Genomic DNA, 22,701 nt, shown 5'->3' with positions numbered 1-22,701 from the left:
TTTTTTTTGGAGTCTGTTTAGCTTGCTGGTATCATCATTTTGAATTAACACTAGAAAGTGTTTTATTCAATGATGCCTTTAGAATTACAGCCACTAAATGGTTGTCTGCTGTATCAGGTCTTTGCATGCTGCTTATGTTTTTTAACCCAGAACTTTCTGTTAAAATTAAATTGCTTTTGCTGTTAGCTTGGAATTGTTTAGGTGGACTTTGTGTCAAACAGTGTGCCAGGATTTTAAATTCCATCTAATTCCTTCTCTCTTCATTCATATCAACCCTGAAATTGTAGTTGATGCAAGGATGCATTTGCACAGAAGAAAATGGCTGATCTTATGTCTTAAAAGCCCACATTAGGAGTATATTGACTATTTTAAAGCATGAAGGGCTAAGCTGTACCTTTAGTATTTGTTTTAGAACTTGGGATTAGCAAGCCTGATAAAAGAGGGAATGCATAGTAAGGTTTTAAAAGTTTTTGTTTTTACTATGCCAGATTTATCTGTTGTTTTGATAAGAGATAAAATTATATAAATAAAGTGACAGGGAGAATATCTGTCTTCCCCAGGAGAGTGAGGACTTGCCTGTTTGCTCGGATACAGTGCTTAAACATTTGGCTTGAGCAAGGTCAAAGTTTCACGTCAGACTTCATCTCCTCCCCTTGGGAGTAGCTACTGAGCTTTTCTCTGCCTGCATCTCTTAAGGTGGTGGATGGGGCAGGAAAGGGAAAGAGTGCTCACAGTGGTTTGAGGAAAATGGGAGAGAGGGACTGGAGGGAAGCAACTGCTCTCAGAAGAGATGTTTTCTCCTTTTCTAACTATTGTAGGAGCATCGAAAAGCTACACTTGGAAAAAAAAAAAAAAAAAAAAAATCCAAGCCTCTGCATTCCCAAGATCTTCTCTGTGCCTTGTCTTTCTTGAAGCCAAGGAATATGAAATATTTTGGCAGAGTCAATGCTGTACCCTTGGCCAATATATTTGTAAAAAACTAAGTGTACTGTTCTGATGGCTTCACACTGTTTTTTGGCTGAGAATTAAGTTACCGAATGAATTTTGTGGATCACAACATGACTATTGTAAATACTTATTGCCTTCCCAGGTGTGCATATTGGTGTATAATTTGAATTTCAAGCATATGCAGAATTAAACTCATTTATCAAGTATATGAGAAGCTGCCTCACTCTCTCCCCATCTCTCTCTCTCTGGCAAGGTATTCAGGAACCCTCAGTTGTTAGGGATAGTAACTGTATTGAAAAAACAGGTAGGCTTCCCTGAGCAGAAGAGAGGCAGGAGATGCACTACGCGCTGGAAAAGGATGGTATTCCAGAGAGCGTGCAGCTTTAAACAGACCTAGCAGCCAAAGGATGAAGGGGAAACAAAAGGAAAAATTAACTTCTTCAATATGAGGTAGTCACAAAGTCAAACAGGAGCTAAGGTTTCTGTCTGTCCTGTCACTGCTAGCTAGACCCTACCTCTGAATCATCAGAAACCAGAGCAAAGCAGGGTCCCTTCCTCGCGGACACCCACAGGCAGTCACTGCAGAACAGTCTGACAGCAAGTTGGGGCTGTGTGTGTGTCACAATGAACAGAGGGTGAGTTGAGCATGTTGCCATTCTGAGTTTTACCGTGAGGAGCGATGAATTCCTCCCCTCTCCACCACAGGTTAAGGGAGAATAGCTTTGAAAATAGCTTTGCTTGTAGATATGGAGACAAGTGAATCTAGAAGGGATAAATGGAAATAGTAATTTACACAGCATGCAGTCAGGTGGAGTAATTAATTACTGCAGTAAGTCAGAAGGCTACAGACAGTAGTTGGGTTTTTAAAAGGCCTGAATGTTTTCCTAGTCATGAAGTCACTGGTTATAGACGTTAAAAGGAGGGTAGTGGAGTTTTGTCCTCCTGTCATTAGCCAGACTGTTCTTCTGTGAGGTATCTCCTCTTCACCCCAGGGCAATACTTGAACATTTTTTCCAGTGCCTGGGTACTTCTGCCGTTTTCTGCATTTTACTTGGATTAAAGAAAGCGACAAGGATCTGCAGTTGATCACATTTGCATGGCCAACCTTGCCCTGCTTGCTCTGCTTGAGTACGTGCTCCAGAAGATGTACTTCTCTGTTTTGAAAGTCACTGCGTGGTCTGTGTGCGTGAGCTGTCCGAGTCAAGCTGCTGCTCAGCTTTCTGTTCCAAGCCATTTTCTTTCTAAGTGAAGGCATGTTTGTGGTTTTTTCCTGGCATTTAACGTTCCTCATGTTTAGGCACCATCACTGCTTAAAGATGCCACAGGCCACTGACTTGCGTGTCTGGAGCCCATTTGTTTTCTAGGATTTTTATCGTTGCTTATAATTAAAACAGATTTTTAGCAGCACAGCTGCAGCCTGATTGCAGTTATTTTAATGAATCTTGAATGAAAATATAATCCAGCTTCATCTCCTGCAGTTGTGTTGACAAAATTAGAACTGGAGGAATCAAAAGAAATAGAAATGACTTGCCCCCTTCCTGCACCAAATTTAAAACCATTATTTGGAAGGGCGGAGCAGAAAGTGGTCTCTGTGATGAAAAGGAGGACACTTCTGAGGACAGAGCTATGCTGTGAAGTTGTATAGCTCCGTTTTTATTGATGCTGCTGCTTTCATGATACCCTTTTCTTTCCCTTTTTAAAGTTTCTACTGGCAGCATCAAGTGACTCATTTGGGGGATATTCTGGAAGTAAATGGACGCATTTGAAAGAATTTACTTCTAATTTCAGAACGAACCCAAAATAATGAAAGCTTTGCTTAGTGAGAAGCGTGTGACAGTGCAGGTGTCAGGCGCTTAAATTTGGGCAGTTTCCTCGTGGTGACAGGGAGATGTCACCCAGAATGACTGCAAGCACTAACGAAGCAGGGCCATGGCATGACTTGCTGCACATGAAAACGTTTTTGAATTTTTGTTAGTATTGGAGTGGTCTGGCAAAGCAGTGCTGAAAGCGAGATGCACTTGGCAAGCCCTCCAAGGTCTCTGATGGCATCTCTCCGTCCAGTGCTTTTTTTTTTTGCTGTAAAACTTTGCTTGCTGTCAGACTGCGAAATGGCTGATGCTCAGCTGAACAGCAGTATTTTGTAAGCAGCCCCTGCATCGCCCTGAGGAAGGATGTTTGGTTTAGTTTGAGTTATCTGTGTTGCGACGAATCCTTTTCCATTGCTATTGAAAATGCACTTCAGAAATTATTCAGGAAAGTGAAGCTGAAGCTTATTATTTGTACAAAATCAAGGAACCCTACGATGCTGTGTTGAATCACCTTAAAAGGCACCCCTTGTTTGGAATCTCTGTCGTGGATTGTGTCCCATATACAGTCAGTGTCAAAATGTGAATTAGGTGCTAAGATGTGGGATCTTGGTCTGAGGACCAGTAATGCTTTGGAGAATAAATCCCTTCTGTTTCCAGGAGTATCTGGAACAGAGGCTGGTAAAATGTGCGTTCATAATAATGGCTGTTCTTCACTTAATTTGAGCTATTCCAGCTCATTTCTGCCAATGTTAAATTAAACTTTAAGAATTAGGAAGGATAAGGAAAGAAATTAAATTATGATGAGATAGGTCTGCCAAGCTTTATACTAGGGCGCACAGAATTTATGGCAAGCCAAACTTGGCTTACCTGTCAAGAGAGGAGATTATAAAAGAATTTATTTAGAAGGAAGCTGAAATGCTTGTTTTTGTTTAATGTCTTAACGATTGTTCTGCACGTTAGCAAAATAATTACTTCCCATGCTTACGTAAGTAACACATTATTTTCTTTGAAACTATTTTGCACCTTAAATATTTTGTCCGTTAAAATGATTCCACATTTCATTTTTTGTTGTTTTCTTTATAAAGGAGCGCTTGTAAGCACCTATAGTGAATTCTTCTAAAGACTTACTATAAAATAGATGTCCAATTATGAAATAAGGCATAAACAAGCTAAGCTAGTGCACACACAAAAGAACTGATATGATAACTGGAAGATTATTTTATTACCAAATCTGCAGTTGTTTCAAGGACTGGCCTTTCGGACTCAAAGGAATCTGAATATTGTTTGTTTCAGACTAGTGACGCCTCAGACCTTCCAGTTTCCCTGGTAGCCTGCGTGGTCATAGGGGCTGCTGCTGTAAGGGCAAAGATTTGTCAGCTCTGGGTAAATGAAGAAACCATGTTCCTCTTGGCTCTGGCGAGTGGCCCTGCTCTGTGACAATCCAGGACACCTTTGGAAATTTAAATCTGATGTATTGATATTCTTACACGTAAAAACCATGGGGGGGGAAAAAGAAAAAGAGTGTCGTCCAGGTGTGTATCGTTGAACTGGGTTTCGCATATATAGGGGTTAATACACGAGTTTTATGTGTGTGAACAATACCAAATGCTGTGACTGTTGTAATCCCTTGTTAATAAGGGGATTGGCTTGCAGTACAAAATGACTTGCATAATTCTGCGTGCTGCATTATCCCTTCCACAGGTTTGGAAGCTTTATGAGTTTTCTAGCCCTCAGTACCTCTGTACTTCAATGCAGCACCTGCAGAATTTGTTCTGTGAAATGGTAACTGTGTTCCTCAGACACCTCAGCACTAAATCCAGTGTTTTGCTCTTGATTGATATCTAGGTGTGCATGTGTACACACGAACTCCAAGCTCCTTCTTTCTGTCATGTTTGGCAATATCCAAGTATTGAGTGTGTTGCCTGTCTGACCGCTGTTTGTGATCTGAACCTGCCTGGAGTCTAGGAAGAGACCTTCAGGTTTGTATTTCTGCTTGTGGAGAAGGTGCCGTGCCTTCGCTTGCTGTCAGAGAGGCCAAGGGGTTTCAGCCTGGCAGCCCCTGGGGAATGGTGATGTGCAGCAGGGAGCAGAGCTGGCTGCAGTGGAAAATTTGGGTGGGAGGGAAGGGCGCAGAGAAAGAAAACAAAGGAGCTATCTATACAGGGGAGGTCTCAGTTCCTCAGGCAAGGCACACTCCCCACAACCTCCTGGGGCTGCTTCAGGGGTTACAGGACAGCTTGCGCTACAGAACTCTGCCGATCTCCTGCCTAAGAGGCAGGTGGGGTTTCGGCACCTCTGTGGGTTCTCACTGGCTTCATTCTGCCGCCTGTTTTGCTGGTGACCATCTGTCTTGCTGCTGGGTTCCGTGCAATGGCATAGTAGTATGGAAAGCTAAAAACCTCAGCTGAAATCTTTCCTTTTGTTTTCTCTTTTCCCTGAGCTATACTAGGTCTGAAGCAATCTACTTGCAAATACAAGAGAAAAATAATCCATCCTATTTGATGCCCCTCTTCCCTGTTGGGTGGAAAATGATTTTTCAGAAAATTTCCTATTGGATATATATTCAGTTTATGTATTGTAGTTACAGGCTATATTGACAACATTTTAGGTTTTATTTTTGGTTCATTTTTTTTTTTAACAGTACGCAGAGATCACACATGCTGCGTGTCCCACGAACTTCATCCAAGTGTCCATCTTTCTTTCTCTTTAACTGTAGTGTTTCCCATCAGAGTAGTATGAACCCTTCCATGAACCTCTTGCTAATTGCTATGCTGGCACTTCAAGGTAGGAGAGCAGCAAGCTTTTGTCCTTCAGAGGTAAGCCAGTGAATGCCGTGTCTAGACAAGTAGGGGAGAATGTGACTGTGGGGACATGCTGGCTGCTTTGCAGCCAAGGGATTTGTTACTCAGTTCTCCTGCTAGTGAGGGGACATTTGCCTTTATCTAATGCCACCCCTTATATATTTGTGTTAGTTGGAAAATGTTTATTTCCTGTGCACTGTTCAGGATTTCTCAGCCATACAGAAGTACTTAAGATTAAGACCTTAATATTTAATAAGCTCTCTATTGTTAAAGAGCGAGCAAGCCTGCCAATGTGAGATTGGGCTGGCAGCTCAGTGGATTAATGGAAACAGAGTTGGCTTTAAAAGCCCTGAATGATAATCTTTAAATACGCTTAGGCATTGTGGTTGTGCAGTTTCCCTGGGGAATCATCATATTCTCTGCTTCAGAAATTGTATTGAAGACATAACTGAAACTACAGCACAACCTTGCCTACTGGCAAATCTACTTTCATTCCTGGGGCTTAAATTCCTTGTGTGTGTCTGTATATGCTGAATGTCATTCCTTCAGGGTTTTCACTTCTTATTATATTGTTGCCACAGGAACAATTTTACCCAAACTTTAAAAAAAGAGTTGCAGAGCAAGTTTCTTCCTTGAAGAGAGATCTTGTTTAAGCTTTCAAATAAGCAAATGTAGCTATATGGAAATACTGAAATGGAAATTATGTTGAGGCTAGTGATGTGTGCTATCAGTAAGCTAGCCAGAGGAGATTTGAAAAAGACTGGCTCAGATGGCTGCCTGAATTTATTTATTTTTTTAACTCCTGTCTGTGAAATTCCGTGGTGCTTCTGGTTCATGTAACCCATTTCAATACTAATTCATTCTCTGATAGAGATCTGAGTAGCCCCACTGCAGATGATAATGTAGACACAGTGTGATGCATTCTGGGATATCTTCAGATAAATCGAAAGACTTGAGAATATTTTCATTGTAGGAGATTGCTTTTTCTTATATAAGAACTTACCAGTCTGAAAGGTGTCTGGACTTAAAGTTGCTTTTCTTGTGTACACATTTCTGGGGATTATCTCAATTTCAATTTAATTTGCCACTTCACTTCATGCTATAAAGCTCTCAGGGAAACTTTAATTTTCATTGAGAGGTCACTAGATTAAAATGAAATAAGCTTGCATCAATCAGAACTATATTGTCCCGAATTTCTGTTTATGCTTAACAAGAGCTGCTTGTGTAAGGCACCAGAGCACCCAGCTGTTTGGTGCTAGATCTGATTGTGTAACTGCACACCCTTACGGTTTGTATAATTGCACTGATGTTAAGAAAACTCTTTAACTTGCAGGACACTGTGCTCCATGTGAGTAAGTGGACCAATGATGTGTTGGCTCTGGTGTGCTGAGTTCTTTTAAATGTCATAGATCTCAGAAGGTTTCAGTAATGTTTAAATTGCATATAAATTCACACCCCCACTGCTCCCTGGATTGATCTGCCTGTGAGGCTGGAGGTACTGAAGGTTGGAGGAGGAAGAGGAATCAGTGTTTGTATCCCTTGGAATTGTTTTCATCATCCAGTGTCCTTTATTAGCTCTGTGAACCTGTGGCATCTGGGGGGCAGTAGCTGGGATTTCAGTCATAACCTTGGAAGAGGACAGGAAAGCTGCTAGAACAGAAGGAAAGCAGGATCAAAGACAAAAGGTAAACAAAATGGCACTGAACACTTATATGCATACATTCAACCTTGTATACTGTAGATGGGGTTGGTGACTGCCCCCCTTTTCTGAATCGCAGCATGCTACAGACAGGGATCTGCACATTTACACAAGACTCAAAACCCCCCAGTCTGCAAAATCACAGGGTTTAGGTGGAACAGTTTATAGAGAGACTTTACTGCATAAGTACTGCAGCCCTGATTCTGTTCTGGGAGCACGTTTTTGAAAGAACACCGCATGTTGTCCAAGGGCTCAGCATGTATTTCATGGGATGCTGCTCTATTGTACCGTATGGTGGGAGGGAGAAAAACGCCCTGTTCAACTGGATGAAGTGGAGTCCTGTCATACGTTTTTGTTTGTTTGTTTGTTTGTTTTTGTTTTAAAAAAAAAAAAACAACCTTTGCTTGCATTGGAATATTCTGATTCTGAGAAAATGATACATACGTTTATATTGAATGTACGTTAACTCTTGATTCCATCAGAAACTAGAGTGTGTGATTTGCAGTAAGCTTTTAATTATGCCCATTTTTCATGTGATGATAATTCTTTTAAACCTATGAGCATGTATTTCAAAGCACACTTTGATAATGAAGAATGGACTGTGTCACTGTAACCAGCTGTGGTGCACAGTTAGGAATAAGAAGGTGTTTAATAGGGAAGAACTTGAATGCATGGACTTCACAGGAAGGAGATTTAAAACTTCAATTTTTATTAGCACCAAATATCAAGCAAGTTTCATGACAACAAGCTGTACTTTCAAGCTGGTAAGTTGTTTAGGGAAAGTGAGTGGGTAATTATATGACACATTAATTCAATTTACGTACTCTTGTGTTTGCATTTGTTAATCCACAGTGCCTTCAGTTGTGCACAGGTCTGAGTTCACAGTTTCTGTAGGAAATGTAGGAGTATTTTCAGTTATGAGGTTTAGGGACATCTCTGTTCTTGAAAGACCAAGTAGCATAACATAGCTGCTCACCAGGAGAACAATCAAAGCACCTCTGACTTCTGGGGCAAAATATTCCTGTTTTTCTTTCTAACATACCTGTCGCGTTCCTGCAGCTGAGCTCATAGCATGAAGAATTTTTCCAATGGCCCTTCTGCACTTGCAGCCCCGTGCAGTCTCCCTGCTCAGCTAATGCCAGCGTGACCTTAGAGTTAGGCTACTGTAGTTACAAAGACCGAGGCCATTGGTGGGGCAGGAGGAGTGCTGAGGATTGTAAAGAAACTTTCTGTGACTTTGGCTGTCACAAGCAATCCGGTATGGGCACGCGAGTGAGAGGAGTTTCCAAGAAAGCACTAGCAGGAGCACCATGCTGAAGTGCCCTTTTCTGGTAGTACTTGCAAATGCTTCATCTTAGTTCAGCCTGTAAACATCATTAACTCCCTTGGGAGGAGGGGAGGGCTCGATTCCTTCAGAAATGAAAGCAAACTGAAAATTGTCGTGTAGGATTTTGGTGTGGGTTTTATTGTTTTTGGTTTTGTTTCTGTTTTTAGTTTAAGTTGTCTTGGACAGTTAGCTTGCACAAGGAGAAGTGCAGGGTTGCCTACATTGGTCATCACCTCAGGACTGCGTGGATGTATGTGAGCTTTTCAAAAGAACAGCAGTGGGAAAGCCTCAAGGCTGAGGCTGAGTTCAGCATCCTGCGTGCTTACTATTCAAGCTCAGATACAGTATCAGAAATGGCTAATGGATTAATTCAACTGATTTTTTCAAGGTAAATTGTGTTAGAAGAAGAAAGAGGAGGAAAAAAAAAAAAGAAAAAACAATTCCCTGCAGCATTAGTCTCTCTGGAGAATGCCAAGCAGCTAGTGGCAGTTCTGCTTGATCAGATGTGTAGGAGTGTGCAGGCTTGCATGAGGGGAACTGAGGACGCTCAGAGAGCGATTCAGATGTAGTCGCTAGTTAGGTTCATAAGTAGGCTGTGACGTGAATTCCCTGGTCACAGTACTCACTTTTCTCTCCTATGCAGGGACTGGTCTCCTAGCACAGTGCCAAACCTAAAGTTCCTAAAGCCACGTAGGATGCCAGTCTTGCATAGGATGCAAAGTTATATAAATAACTTCGTTCTCACTGCATTTGGTAGAGCGGGTCCCTGAGTAACAGGGCAGCCCTGTGTGCAGAACAGCAGGTTTAAATGGTACAGTACGGGTGGAAGGTCTGGAGCAGCTGCGGGCTTCAGCTGTACAGCCAGGGGAAGGCATTTGTGCAGGAGGGAGATGAGGTGCATCTGAATAGACTTGCACAAACTGCTTCCTGAAATCCCTTTATTTCTCTAGTAATTTGTAATATCTTCAGGACAAATGCTTCACACCTAAAACTTTTGTCACTGTCAGTATGGAAAAATAAATACATAAGCAATACACATTAACAGTTGCTTTTTATGCTGTACTTTGTACAAAACTTAGTTTTATATAGATATATACAGTTGTATTTTCTTACGTTGGCTATGATTTGAACCACATCCTGTAATAGTCCCTTGGAAATGTCATGGGAGGTTTATACTGGATAAAGGATCCCATCCTTTCAAATTATTCCTTTAACCACCAGTACTGGGAAGTCTCTGTTAAACACCTCTGTTGTAACAAAATGTTCTGCCTAAACAATTTCTGCAGAAGTTATTTTAACAGATCAGCCATTTCATCACTAAAGAAACATGTTGTGAGGTGACTTCTAAGCACCCTGCGTAACTCTCTAGCTTGCACTGCTGTAGTGAATGCTTTCTGGCTGTTTGAGGGAATGTAAGCTAAGGTGTACTTCCAGGTCAACAAAAAATCACAGTTTCTGGTGAACAGAATAACATACAGTATTTCTATGGGGAAATAGTTTTATTAAAAAAAAAAATCAAGGTGTAGGGTAAAATGACCTACATAGCCAACTGTTTGGGTTTCAGAAAAACAGCCTTTCAAATTGCAATCACTGGGTAAATTACTAACGATAGATTCTTTTTTTTTTTTGTTTTTTTTTTTAACATACCAGAAAGTAAGGGCTGTGCTTTTGTGTCTCTTTGAAAATGTTTTTTTGTATGTTCTTGTTTTTACGTGCTACTGTTAGCACGGTTTCTTTTGTAGCTGCAGTGCTGTTCCACCACAAAGTACTTTATAGTACACAGCAAGTATAATCAGCTAAGCCTGACATTCCCAGGTTGTGCTAAGTACATTTCAGAAAAAAATAGCAGGATGTCAGCTGAAATGCTGGGCTAGTTGTTGATTAAAATAGAAACACCTCTGTCTGTGCTAACATGTAGTTCGAAAAGCAAAGACAACTGGACTAGGATAGCTGCTGGGGAAGGTAGACTAGACTTCAAATTTTGAAACAATGGGATCCTGAAAAACAATAGCGTACTCTATTTCCCAGGTTAAAGCTTTAGTGGGAAAATAAATCAGGCTGTAAAGGTAAATAGAGCTGCTCTCTGCCCATAAATTTCCATAACATTAATTAACTTAGCATTTTTGAAATATAGAGCCAATGGTGAATAAATGAAATTGAAAGGCAAAATGTTTAAAATACGTTTAAGAAGGGGTGGTTTCTTTAATGTATATGGCATGATGAAGTTGTGAAATTCACTGCTACAATATAAGACTGAAGTGGAAAATCTTCACAGAATTCAGAAAAAGAATTAAGGATAGATGTGGTTAATGAGACCATCTAGTGGCACGTTTAACAGGATGAAGAAAATCCAAGGAATACAAGCCTGCCAGTGACCTAAGGGAGTTGGAAGAAACTTCACCAAAGGACTGGATTATCCTTTGAGATTTCCCGCAACAACCTCTAAATCTGTGGTTCTCTGCTTTCAGGCCATGGTCAACCCTAACACTTTCAGTTGTCTGTCTGTGTTGTTCAGAAGGCACTAAATTTAGAGGCAGTTTCACTCATGAAGCTGTTTGACCTGGAGGGTGCAATAAATTGTATTGAAAAGGGCAGTATTAGACAAGACTTCAGACAAGGTACTTGGCTAACCAGACCGTTTTTGATCTGGCGTAGTAGGAGTTCCTAATGTTGCATTTTGGTGTTAATTTTCTGAGTTTTCCTACACACTTTGTGAATATGAGCAACTACCTCAGAAAAGGAGAAGTCAGATTCTTTCAAAATTGCCAATAACACGTTCTGAACATACCGGTTGGTTTGGGGTGTACAGTTTTTTGCTATGTTACTAAACACGATTTCCCCCCCACCCCAGTGTTTTCTGAAATGTTTCCTGTATTGACTGTACCTAATTTCAGGTTGTTCGTAAGAGGAAAAAGAAAGGGGTATAAATTTACCTGGAAATGGGTAAGCTGCTCAAGTTTAAAAAACAAAACCAGAAAAATAAAGAACCAATAAGGAAGGACAGATCAAATCAAAGATAGGTAATGAGAAATGACAAAAAGAAGTATGCTATGTATTTTTTTATTGCATATAGTGTGGGTGTGTGTGCATGCTTTCACACCCATCTTTTGGTATATATATACTCACTGTATAGCTTGTAGTGTAGTTCGTTATAAAGAATACAAAAGACATTCTGTTGTAAACTTTAAAGAATATTTAATAATTTTTTAAAAATAAAATGTATATTTTAAATTTTGTTCTTTATATGAATGCACAAAAATGTATTATCATAGTTGCAGTGACAAAATCCAAGGAACTGAGGAGACCTGCCCACTGCGGTAAGACACAGGTGATGCTCTAAGAGAATTCATAATGGAATCCAAACAAAATTTCCCAGGGCGAGTCCTGACTTGTTTTCTTACAGTGAATTGCCTAACTCAGTGTCTACGAAGATCATTCACACTTAGCACGAATTCTTGTGGACAAAGGTAATAAAGTGTCTGGTTTTAAAATAAATGCCACAATCGGCTTTCTTTTCCCTGCTTACCTTTGGTGCCACACTTATAGCACAACAATGAAGCCAAGTGTGAAGTGCAGGGCAGTAACTTTGTCCATGCTGACAACCTCCTGTCCTGTCTGCGAATGGGAGGAAGCAGCCTGGAGCCACATGCATTGAAAAATAGAACCAATTTTTAATTAGCTTGTGAGAGGGGTGGGTGGATTCACATAGCGGCCCTATTACTGATGCTAGGTAATGTTTTTACAACTTCGGTGCATTTCCTTCCTTTCCATATTACAGATCATATAACGCTGCATTCAAATGGTAGCTATTAAATGGAAGAATAAACCTTTACAAGTTTATATTATTTGAGGAGGAGGAGTGAAGAAATGTTCACAGAACAGAAACTGGAGTGAATTTCAGTGATTGTGCACTATAATACGTAGAGCTAAATAATTCTGTGGTACAAGCAGTAAGATTTGGCTGCTGCTGACAATTACTGTACAGGAAAATAAAACACATTCTATTAAATACATATATTCTTATAATTGTGAAGATGAAAAGCCAGAAGTATATTGGACTGAATCTAAAAGCTGAATCCAGACTTTGCTGAGTTCAGTAGGTCCAGCTGTGTGCCCTATGCTTTCACATCTTGTTATTAAGCAGAAAGAGCAATGGGTGTAAATTGGGAGTTCTCTGCTTCACTCTATTTGTTACCTTTGGTTCTGTCTTTAAATGTATTGAGTCTTCCTTCACATTTAAAAATAAGTGGAAGTAATCTAAAAGGCCTTACTAAAAGTGACAAAAACACTAATGGAAGCAACTGGAATGACTTCTGGGGTGCTCTGCATAAATACAGTATGAGCACCATTTTGAATGTACTACGGGGTGATTATAAGCAACCAGTTCAATGTCAAGTTTTATGCATAAAATGGAACTATTTTTTGTTGTTGCTTAGAAAAAAATGCTGCTGTTAAACATCACAAAACAGTCTGACCTCAGGGGAGAAAGATGCAATGCTTTTAGAAAGAAAATATGTTAAAGCTGATTCTTGTTATATTCAGTATATTCAGAGGTTTGAAACTGGATTGTGCTGGTAACGCTTTAAGCACCGTAACATCTGTTTGGCTTGTGTAAAGAGAGTTACTGACATCAAATATAGAAAATGGTCCAGTGCAAACTATCAGTAAGTTGCACTAGCATCTCTGGCAGTTTGTTTTTCTCTTCAGTAGTTGCTGCTGAATGGTGCTGTTGCAATGACTGGGATTTACAAAGTGAGTGTTGCTCATACTGCCTCGAGATCGTATTTTTGAAAAACCAAGGCTGTTTATCTTGTTGTAAGGATGCTTGAACTGTGGCAAATGATTAGAGAGAACCAGAATGTGTGATGTCTCATCTGCATTGGTTTCTTTTATTATTACTACTCTGTAGGTGTAGCTGAAGTCTGGCAGTCTGCTCTAAGGGTTCAGTGTGTATTACTGGGATACTCACAGGATGAGGGTTGTACTCTGTCGTCTCCCTTCACCACCACCAGGCAAACTGATGAGAGTTGCCCCATGTGGGAGTTCTGCTGCACAATGGTTTGCTCTCATCACCAAAGCCATCAGGATTGCTCTCTGTTAGTTTTTAATGGCAGAGATCACTATGAATAGACTAGTCTACCTTTTGTCTTAAAAATCAGTTTTACAATTGTGTTCATCATTCTGCTACGCAGCTTTTCAGTGGTGGAAATGCAGAGCTGTCAGCAGGAGCACCTGTGAGTACAAACTATGAAGCGTGGCAAAAACTCGCACTAATGATACCTCTAACCTGGAATTGTTTCTGTGCAGGTAAGAAACATGGAGAGAGGAAAGGAACAAACTTCTCCCATCTCTCCAAGAGCATGATTGTTGATGGGTTACCCTGGGCTCAAGGAGCAGAGAGCATTGAGACCGTGGTGATTACAACACTGAGAGTAAGTCTTCTGCTCAAGGCACAGGTCACCTGTGTATTGTGGGCTACTCGCTCAGTTTAACCTCTGTCATGGGTTGAAGTCTGTTAACATTTGTGGCTTGTTGGCATGGCAATAAAATTATTTAGTGGTGGTGAGGTTGCTGTGAGAGAAGTGATTGGGAAGCTGCACAAAACGCACACAAGTAACGTGTTACTTTGAACTTAGCTTGCACAATTAAATGCCCCATGCTACAGGTACTGATGTGTAAAATGGGCATAAGTGAGCACTGCAGGCCCAGGGGAGGGGGGTTACTGACTAGTGTTAAGGAGAGACTTCAACAGGCCGCGGGGTGGCAAGGCCAGCTTTACTGCTGGAAATTGCCTTTAAATCAGGGTAAGCAAAATTCACTTGTAGCCGAGACATGCTGTTGTAAGCACTAAAGGTGCTTCTAGTCTGTCCCAGTAAGAATGACTGCACAGGGCTTTCCGTGAAAAGAGGGCACTGAGGTTGTCTCCCCAGGCTGCTGGCTGTAGCTGAGGTCCTCAAAAGGCTGCTGTGGGGAGCAGGCCAGCTGCATTGCTCTGCTAGCCTGTTTGCTACCTCCTTTCCCCAGGGTGCTTCAGCTTCTGCCTGCCACATGTACATTACCTGGGGCTGCTTGCTCATGGGGAATTGTTGGCAGTTTGTTTGAGCAGTAGGAAGCATGAGATTCTTAGACAGTGGAAGGTTCATGCAGAAAGGTACTACATTAATTACTTCAGTTACCGATGTAGGGTGGAGAATCAGACAACTGGTGGCTGTTTCCTGGCAAAAGGAAAGTACTGACTTTGATTTCTGCAAATTCCAGGAAGTGTGGGGCATGTTCTAGCCATCAGCCTTTGAAACCAGTAGGAGGGAGATGGCTGCGAAAAGCAGAACTGAGAGGTGACTCCATTTCTAACAAATACTGATATGCCTTGGCTGTTGTAAGCACACAGCTGGAAAAAACTGCCAAGCATAAAAACATCTGAAGTCTTAATAACTCTTGGAAAGATGAGCAATGTGCAAAGATTTTTTTCCTTAGCAAGGCAAACTCTATCATACCTGCAGACAATGATATTCTAGAGTAAATTAATGAAATGGTGACATTGAGGGAAGGAATAGCTGACAGCATTGTACAAATCTTCGAGTGTGGAAATGAGTGATTTTTTTTGGCAGACTAACTTGAAACAGAGATGATAAAAAATAAAATCATAGTAGAATGACAGAGGAGCCCACTCACAAGTTGTTTACTGAAATGAAGATACAGCTGAAAGTAATTACTTGTTTCCCAGAGGTATAAGTGATAGTGCCTCCTACAAGAAATAGTACTTGGTTATTTCAGTTGGAATGTAAAATGGGATAGAAAGGTTCCCTCTTTCTGAGGTTAGATGCTGGTTATTTTCACCTCCTTTCAGAACAGTATGTATATGAATGTAATATGTATTACATATTCAGTCAACTATCACCTATCTGCCACTGGCAATTAATAAGTGAGACAGTGTCCAATATTGTTTTCCCTTAACAGCCAGATCTCACTGTACAGATTCTGATTAAAAGCCTGACTTTGCAGCACATGAAATTAAAAATACTCCTTTAAAATAGCATTTCTGAAGATAATCCTCTCCTGGCTACAAAATCATCTTGAGACACTTGGAGGAAAGGCTGGTTGCTCTTGACATTTTAGCTGTGTGCAAACTGTAGTGAAATTACAGTTGCGTTCAGTGCTAGCTACTCTGTACCTTCTTTCCATGCTGAAGAATGCACATTTTCTACACCCTCTCTTCCAGACTCCGAAATGCTGGAAGGCAACCTGGCAGGTTTCACAGAGGTTGCGCCACTGCAATCTTTTCTTAACATGGGTTTGCAGATCAGCCCCTCGTTTGCAGCCTCCTTTGCCTTCCATAGGCCCCAGAAAAGGAACCATCGCTGTTGGGAGGTTTTCTTCTGTTTAAAGCCAAGGCTGCTTCTTACCTGTGCCAGTTCAAGTACTGACTTTCTTTTCTTCCTCCTTCAGTAAAATGGGGTGATTCACAAAATCTTCAGAAAGATAGCATTATACACAGTTTATAGTACAAAGGGGCGGGGGGGGGAAGGTCAGATGAATGAGCATGAAGGAGATTTCTCCTGTGTCCTTTGGAGGAGAAGCAGAAAGATTGGGAATGGTATCTATGCACAGTAGGTGTCTGCCTTGACTACCTGACAATACATGGTCATTGCAAAGGTGAGTCCAAGAATCTAAGAGAAAAAAAGCAAACAATCATTTTTCAGTAAGTCAGAAAAAACCCTATTTATTGAAACAAACAAAAAAAGAAAAGCATGCTTACACTGGTTTTGTTCACACACAGGAAGACACATCACATACTGCTTTTCCTGCCAGCTCCTGTCCTTGTTTCTGTTCCTAGTTTGTCTGGCTTTTGTCCTTACCTGTATTGCTGTTTTACAGAACAAACAATGAGAGTGCAGGAGAGTTGATTTCTCCATGAAAAGCAGCAGCCAGATACTGGGAAGAGGTGTATCGAAAAGAAATGTTTGGATGTCTTTTGCTCGAAAATATTTTATAGTAGCAACTTGCTCAGCTGTGGGGCTGTGGTTATCTCTGTAGCTGTTGTCTTCCAAAGCAATCAGTTTCATCCCTGACCCAAAGGATGCTGTGGTTTACTTTACTGTACTTTACTTTTCAAAGCATACGTGTGCACAGATCCCTCTGGGGGAATCACTGGAGACTGTCCATGCATTAATCATAATCATCACTGGCTCATCAGCAATGTAAGTCTCTCTCCTTCTGCTCAGACTGTTCAAGAGAAGCAGCAGGCAGAGGTGGGGGTCCTGCTTGCAGCCTGACTGCTGACCTCGGGTAGCTCAATTCCTCAGAAAAGAGGCGGAGGAAGAGTCCCATTTCCCTTCCATTTGAAGTACTTACGTGAATGTACTGAGTGGTTGTGCTGTTCTTTTGCAACACTGCTGTAAACATCTTCATTGGGATAAGGATTTGCCAGGTAGAATTTTTTTGTGTGAATTCTATATTAAGCACCTAATTTGACCACATAAATGGTACTGTGTATATAAATGGTAGTTTCCCCTGATAGCTATTTTTGAAAGAACATGAGTAACACATACTACTTCATAAATAAAGGCAAAAAAAAATGGTTATGTATTTATTTTCTCATTTCTCATTCTTCCAGAGTGAAATAAAGCAGTGAGGCTTTAGTCTGCTGTCTTACAATAAACAAATGCCTTTTAGAAGTAGCCCTAGAATGCTGCCTTTTATTTCTTAATAAAGGAACTCCTTCCAAGATGGCTGTGTAATAAAACCTTGGTGGTTTTATTTTGGTGGTGAATTTGTTTTACAATTTCTCTCTAGCACGCGTGGCTGGAGTAGATTCTCCTGCCACATCTGCTGTATGTCCTTCAAGTTGTGTCGTGGTGTGATTCTAACTATCAAATCCTTAATGTGAAAAACAAAACCTGTCACATATTTAGGGCCAAATCAACATTGTAAGAGCAACAATGGAGGGAACCCAATTCATTTTAGGTGACAGTGGATCAAATCTTTCATCATCAATTAGATTCAGTCATATAGTGCAGCTAGGGGCAGACCCTGACAAAAGTGTTAGTATGCTGAGCTAGTTTTTCTGTATTTCACAGCATTTACTAGCAATATTAATCAGCATTTTAAAGTTGTCTGAAATGTTTGCTCCCATTGGAAATTAGTCATGCCTGTTTGTCAGATAGTGTTTGCTCTTCAGTACCCTGACTGTCATCAGGGCCTGTGGGAAGGACACTGCCATGGTCTGCTGGGTGTTCAATGTATCTTTTAAAGACTCCCTAAATGCTCAAAAGTTGTTTTTTAAATGTGGTAACAGATTAACAACCAAATCTTATATTGTCTCACTGCCATTTGATCTTGTTACACTTACCTGTTTCCTAAGCATATTAGCTTAAAATACTAGAAAACATAAAACTCTACTGAATTTGGGCCTACAAGGAGTCAGGCATTTGCACTGGTAAATTGCAGCCATGACTTACCGGAAAGTAAGATACATGTTATTCTGCCTAATGCAATGCTAGCAAGCATATAAACTGTGATCCCAGTCTCTCTCTCACTGCTGCCAGCAGTATACCATGCAAAATTTAAAGCCATGGGTTAATCTGGAGTTATATAGCATTAGTTTAGCTATGCCATCCTTTCTGCTAAGGTGTTGCGTGTGAGCGAGAGGCAGGAACTGGAAGCTAGAACTCTGTCTTACTGCGTTCAGGAGTGGGCCTCCAGGCCGTAAGCAGAGGGCTGACCTAGAGCTGAAACAGCCTGAGCTCTGGTGCAGCCTTCACCTTTGTATCCTCAGGCTGAGGGTTGTACTGCTGTGGCTGCACTGGGGCCAGACTCACCACCAGCTGGATTAAAAATACATATACTTAAGAGAACGAAACAATCCACTGCACTGACGGCTGACCTTCCTCTGACCAAAATTACACTGGAAAGAACTGCAAGTCACAATCTTAGCAGCAGCTCTGTACCAGTCTGGCCTACTGACTTTCACAGAAATTAATGGCAAAGGAGAACGGTTTTATAGCCAAGGTTGAATTCTGGGAACAACATCTCTACTTAGAACTTACCCTAAGAGTTAGGATGGGATTGAAGACGTAAGCTACCTTTAGGCCAGCTCAAAACTAGATATTTAGCTTAAGCTGATTGGCCTCTCTGGAAAACTACTGAACAAATACAGGTACTCTAAAAGGCAATACACCCTACAATGACTAGGATTCTGTCACAGGACGTTGCCTCGTCACTGAGTTCAGTGTGAGCCTTAGATAAACCACGTGGTAAGGTGCCTGCTCTTTGCAGTACGTCATGACACAGAAGATGTGTGCAGTATTCCTAGTTCTGTATCCTCTACACAGTATTTTAACAGAATGAAAACATGAGAGAGACTTAAAATCTCTGAGTTTTAGTCTAACATCATGCAAAATTTGAAATTATTAAGTTAGGCTTGGGCAGAATATGTCTATTTATTAACACTTATTTAGTTACGATTACTTAGGATTTGAAAATCAGTATTAAAGTTTACCTGCACCAGAGCTGTGCACAATCCAAAGATTCCCACTGCTAGTAAGTTTTCCTGGAGCCATATTTTCACCGTTTCGTAGCAAGGCTGGAAAAAAACAAAACGTATTAGCTATAAACACATGGATGTATTCCCCTGGGAACACAAAGACAGAAAATACGACACTAAGCTGCTGTGTGCCCTGGTTCATCGCATCACCAGTGGAGCAAATACAGTGCCTTTCTGGCTTGGAGCCTGCACACAGAGTACTACTACCTGTAATACCACCTCCAAAACACTGCACACATGAATATGAAGTGGGCCAGTAATTAAATATAACCAAGAACTAGATTTGGGGCATCTTTGCCCTCTAAAATCCAACTAGAAGCAGTTAGAATTTCAGAATGAGCCTTTCCATTTTTCTTCATGTCTCAGGAAAGGTTTATTACAAAATATATATAATAAATAGACATATGCACACACAGAGAAATATGTACATCATATATACACATTACACAAACAAGGGTGTCAGTGAGAGCTGCTCAGTAGCCTCTCCTGCTGCACAAGGGCTGCTTTCTTACCATTTTCCATCATTTTAAGCTGCAGTATGGGTGCTCCTCCATTATTTTCTTCCTGCTTTAAATTCCACACTAGCTATAACCTTAAGTTCCTAGCCCTGGAACATGGCAATCGCCCTTCCCTTGGAGGGGCTGGAATTGGCTGAGGTGAATCCTTTCTTTAAATAATACACTCCGCCTCTGTGGGACAGCCCTGTGCAAACACTGCCCTGTGTCCTGTAAATGTACATGGGCAAGGTTGTTCAGCCTTCAGTTAGTGGCTTCCACAGTACGTACACAGCATTAATGCCTACCCAAACGGTGTGGTTTTAGCCTGGTTAATCTGCACTGATCATCTTGGTCTTGTGAATAAAATAGAATACGAACTTTTAAGTCCTTAATTCAGAATTTGACTTGGAACTACCTGAAAGGTATGATGGAACGATGTTTGGTTGCAACTCAGCCTCTGCCAGTGCCAATCCATAGGCATGAAATCTCACTAAAATATAACTGAGAGCTCTTGCACAGTTTCTGTCTTTGCAAACCATTAGAACAAGCAAAACTTCATTTCAGTGCTACTTCACCAGCTGGCCCTGCCCCAAGCCCCTCCTGGGTATTTACATTACCTGTAATTAGCACAAACAATTGCTGAGCTAGTTAAAGACAGAAATTTGGGCTCTACACGCAGCAGAAGCCCCAGAACTAAGGTGCCTGGCAGGAGCAGAGCACACAAGGCTCGCAATCGTGCCTCATGACTGCTTGTGCCACACAAAGCTACTGCTATGCCAGTGCTCCAGGGTGGTGTGTGGGAAGCCATTTGCCTTTACCTTAATCCAGTAGGTGGATGTTAAAAAAGACAATCCTGTCATTTCCTAGCTTTATCTGGGTGGACCACGCTCCAGATCAGTGAAGGTACTTGGCTGTGACATGAAAGGCCTTCAGCTCCTCAAAGTATTCAAACTGGCAGTTTCACCAGAGGTGAAAAGCTGTAGCTCAACATGAGCCTTCCAAAACCTGATTAAAGCTGCCCAAGGTTACACCACACCCTATCACCTTATAGCTAACTAGCTTCCTGCCCTTCACCTGGGTTGGAAGGAGGCTGCTGAGCTGCAGCTGGGGAGCTACTCACTGCTTTCCACCAGGTCCCTGGGGAATGGAGCCCACAGTTCTCGCTGAATTCCAAGCAGCAGGAGTCTGGCACCCGGGTCGTATTGTACACTTCGAACCAGTCAGTGTAGTTGGAGACTCCACAGCATCTGAACTGGAAAAATAAGAACCGAGACGACACTGTAAGGCTGATCTGTCCCCGGTGTCTGCTCATTCTGAGGTGATGGAAGAAGCTTCCATGCCTGCCATTGGACACAAACAGGACCTCATTCAGTGCACAGAATTACACTTGAATACACCAGCAGGAGCTTGAAACTTCAAAAAAAAATAGTATTTCCTTAGCTTTACCCATACAGGCTAAAGTAGCTAATGTTGAGACAAGATGCAAAGGCACCTATTTACAGTGGCAGGACACTGCAGGAGCTGAAATAGGACAATGCCAGCCAAGTACCAAGGTTTTCTGTGACTGAGCAGGATTACACCAATTATTTGCAGCTTGTTGTCAGGAAAAAAAAAATATTTAGGCTACAGTTATGGGAGCCAGGAGGTAAAGACACTGGGATTTCTACTGTACGCTACTTATGAAATTATGATTGAAGTTAATGAGTCAAATTTCTCTCCAAGCTGTTAATTACTGATCACCTCTGAAAGTCTTTGTGACTCACTAAAAGATTTATTTCCTCCTCTCTTTGGTGCAGTTCCGTAACATCATTATTTGATGCTGCTAAGTGATGGGTGCTTTAAGTATCTTCACACACTGACGCAATGTACAGGAACTGCATTAGTGCTAAACTGGAAGGTTTGTTCCACTTTGGGAGCAGGATGAAACGTGTAGGAGATGTACATAACAGTACAGGGAATGGCTCTGTGACCATCTTCCCCCCCGGGATCTGGTAGCTGCCTGTGATAGAAAACACGCAAAGACTGATTAGCATATAGATGTATACACCATCTGCCACTCCTGCGCTAGCTCCAAAGTAAGAACCCGTAGATATTTAGGCTCTCCGGCGCTAATGACTATAAGCAGCCTGCATGGCTTCACTGACATCACTGGGCTGCAGAACTGCTCCCAGCTACAGGCCGTACTTCGCGCTTTCTCAAGGCTATGCCAGCCACCTCCTTGGCCCTGAAATGACTTGTTGAGGTCTTATTTTTAAAGCCTGACTTACGTAAGCCTGTACAGTATTTTTCACTTCCATACACAGCCCATTCCTCTCGTGTCTGGTAGCTCATAATCACGCCGAGTTCTGCATCACCAAGTCTTAGGACCTCCTACTAGGTCCTATTAGGATTTAGGATGCTGATACTTACATGGGCCTGAGCATGTTTTCCCTCTAACAGCTGTAGGGTCTGTGGGCATGGAGGGCGGAGTGGCCAGGTCTCTGCACGCACCAGAGATCTGCCATTCAAGACCAACAGAGGGCAGAGGTGTCACACATTGCCTTGCACATCGTACCTTACTTAAGCACTCACAGAAAGCAGTCTGCAATAGAGACGTTTCAGCACTCACAGCTCTGTTTTTCTTCTGCCAAACAAAACTCAGAAATCCTTCCTGGACTCGCATCTATCCCCCTAAGGTTCTGCTCAGAATTCTGATTTGGTCTGTGGCAGAAATCAATCCTTAGCTTGCTAGTGTTTGATTTGTGAGTTTACAGGCTGCATTTTCTATAAAATAACTTCAAAGAGAAAAAAAAGTTTGTGACTTTCTTTTGTTCCTTTATGATGCTGCACACAAGACAGGAGTTCTATGAGGAAGCGGTCCCAAAAACGGATCAGAGCAGTAGGGGACACATGCCATGCATTTGAGGAGTGTGGATCTATCTGGAAATTTTACGAGAAGGTCTTGCAGGGTGTCATCATTAGTTATCAGACAGCTCTTTTGATAGATGGAAGTGACAGCTTGTCTTTCAAGCAAGCCTTGAAAATGTGGCTCATCTGTGATACAGAGAGTAAAATAGAAAGGGCTGAGACATTTGTGTG

At 41.5% G+C, this 22,701-nt stretch overlaps 1 protein-coding gene and 1 long non-coding RNA gene across 14 annotated transcripts in view; one reads left to right on the top strand and one right to left on the bottom strand.

Annotated features, from left to right (window-relative positions):
• TSPAN4 (tetraspanin 4) overlaps positions 1-22,701 on the bottom strand; it is a 435,812-nt gene that overhangs the window by 12,312 nt on the left and 400,799 nt on the right. For 8 of the 13 annotated variants that reach the window (XM_040560418.1, XM_040560415.1, XM_040560430.1 and 5 more), the window contains 2 exons: positions 20,744-20,875; positions 19,082-19,165 (listed from right to left, as the gene is read on the bottom strand). In XM_040560418.1, coding sequence (XP_040416352.1) covers positions 19,082-19,165; positions 20,744-20,875 — 216 coding nt within the window. Of the gene's footprint in view, positions 1-11,762; positions 16,251-16,275; positions 16,448-19,081; positions 19,166-20,743; positions 20,876-22,701 lie in introns of those variants that run through there. The other 5 variants (XM_040560417.1, XM_040560429.1, XM_040560428.1 and 2 more) reach the window with 3 other exon arrangements.
• Positions 4,845-14,900, top strand: LOC121071756. The gene is made up of 2 exons (XR_005820750.1): positions 4,845-5,572; positions 6,891-14,900. It is a non-coding gene; the product is annotated as an uncharacterized LOC121071756 (long non-coding RNA).

Source organism: Cygnus olor, chromosome 5, assembly GCF_009769625.2.
Source record: "Cygnus olor isolate bCygOlo1 chromosome 5, bCygOlo1.pri.v2, whole genome shotgun sequence".
Taxonomy (NCBI): Eukaryota; Metazoa; Chordata; class Aves; order Anseriformes; family Anatidae; genus Cygnus; species Cygnus olor.
This window is presented reverse-complemented; position numbering and strand designations above follow the sequence as displayed.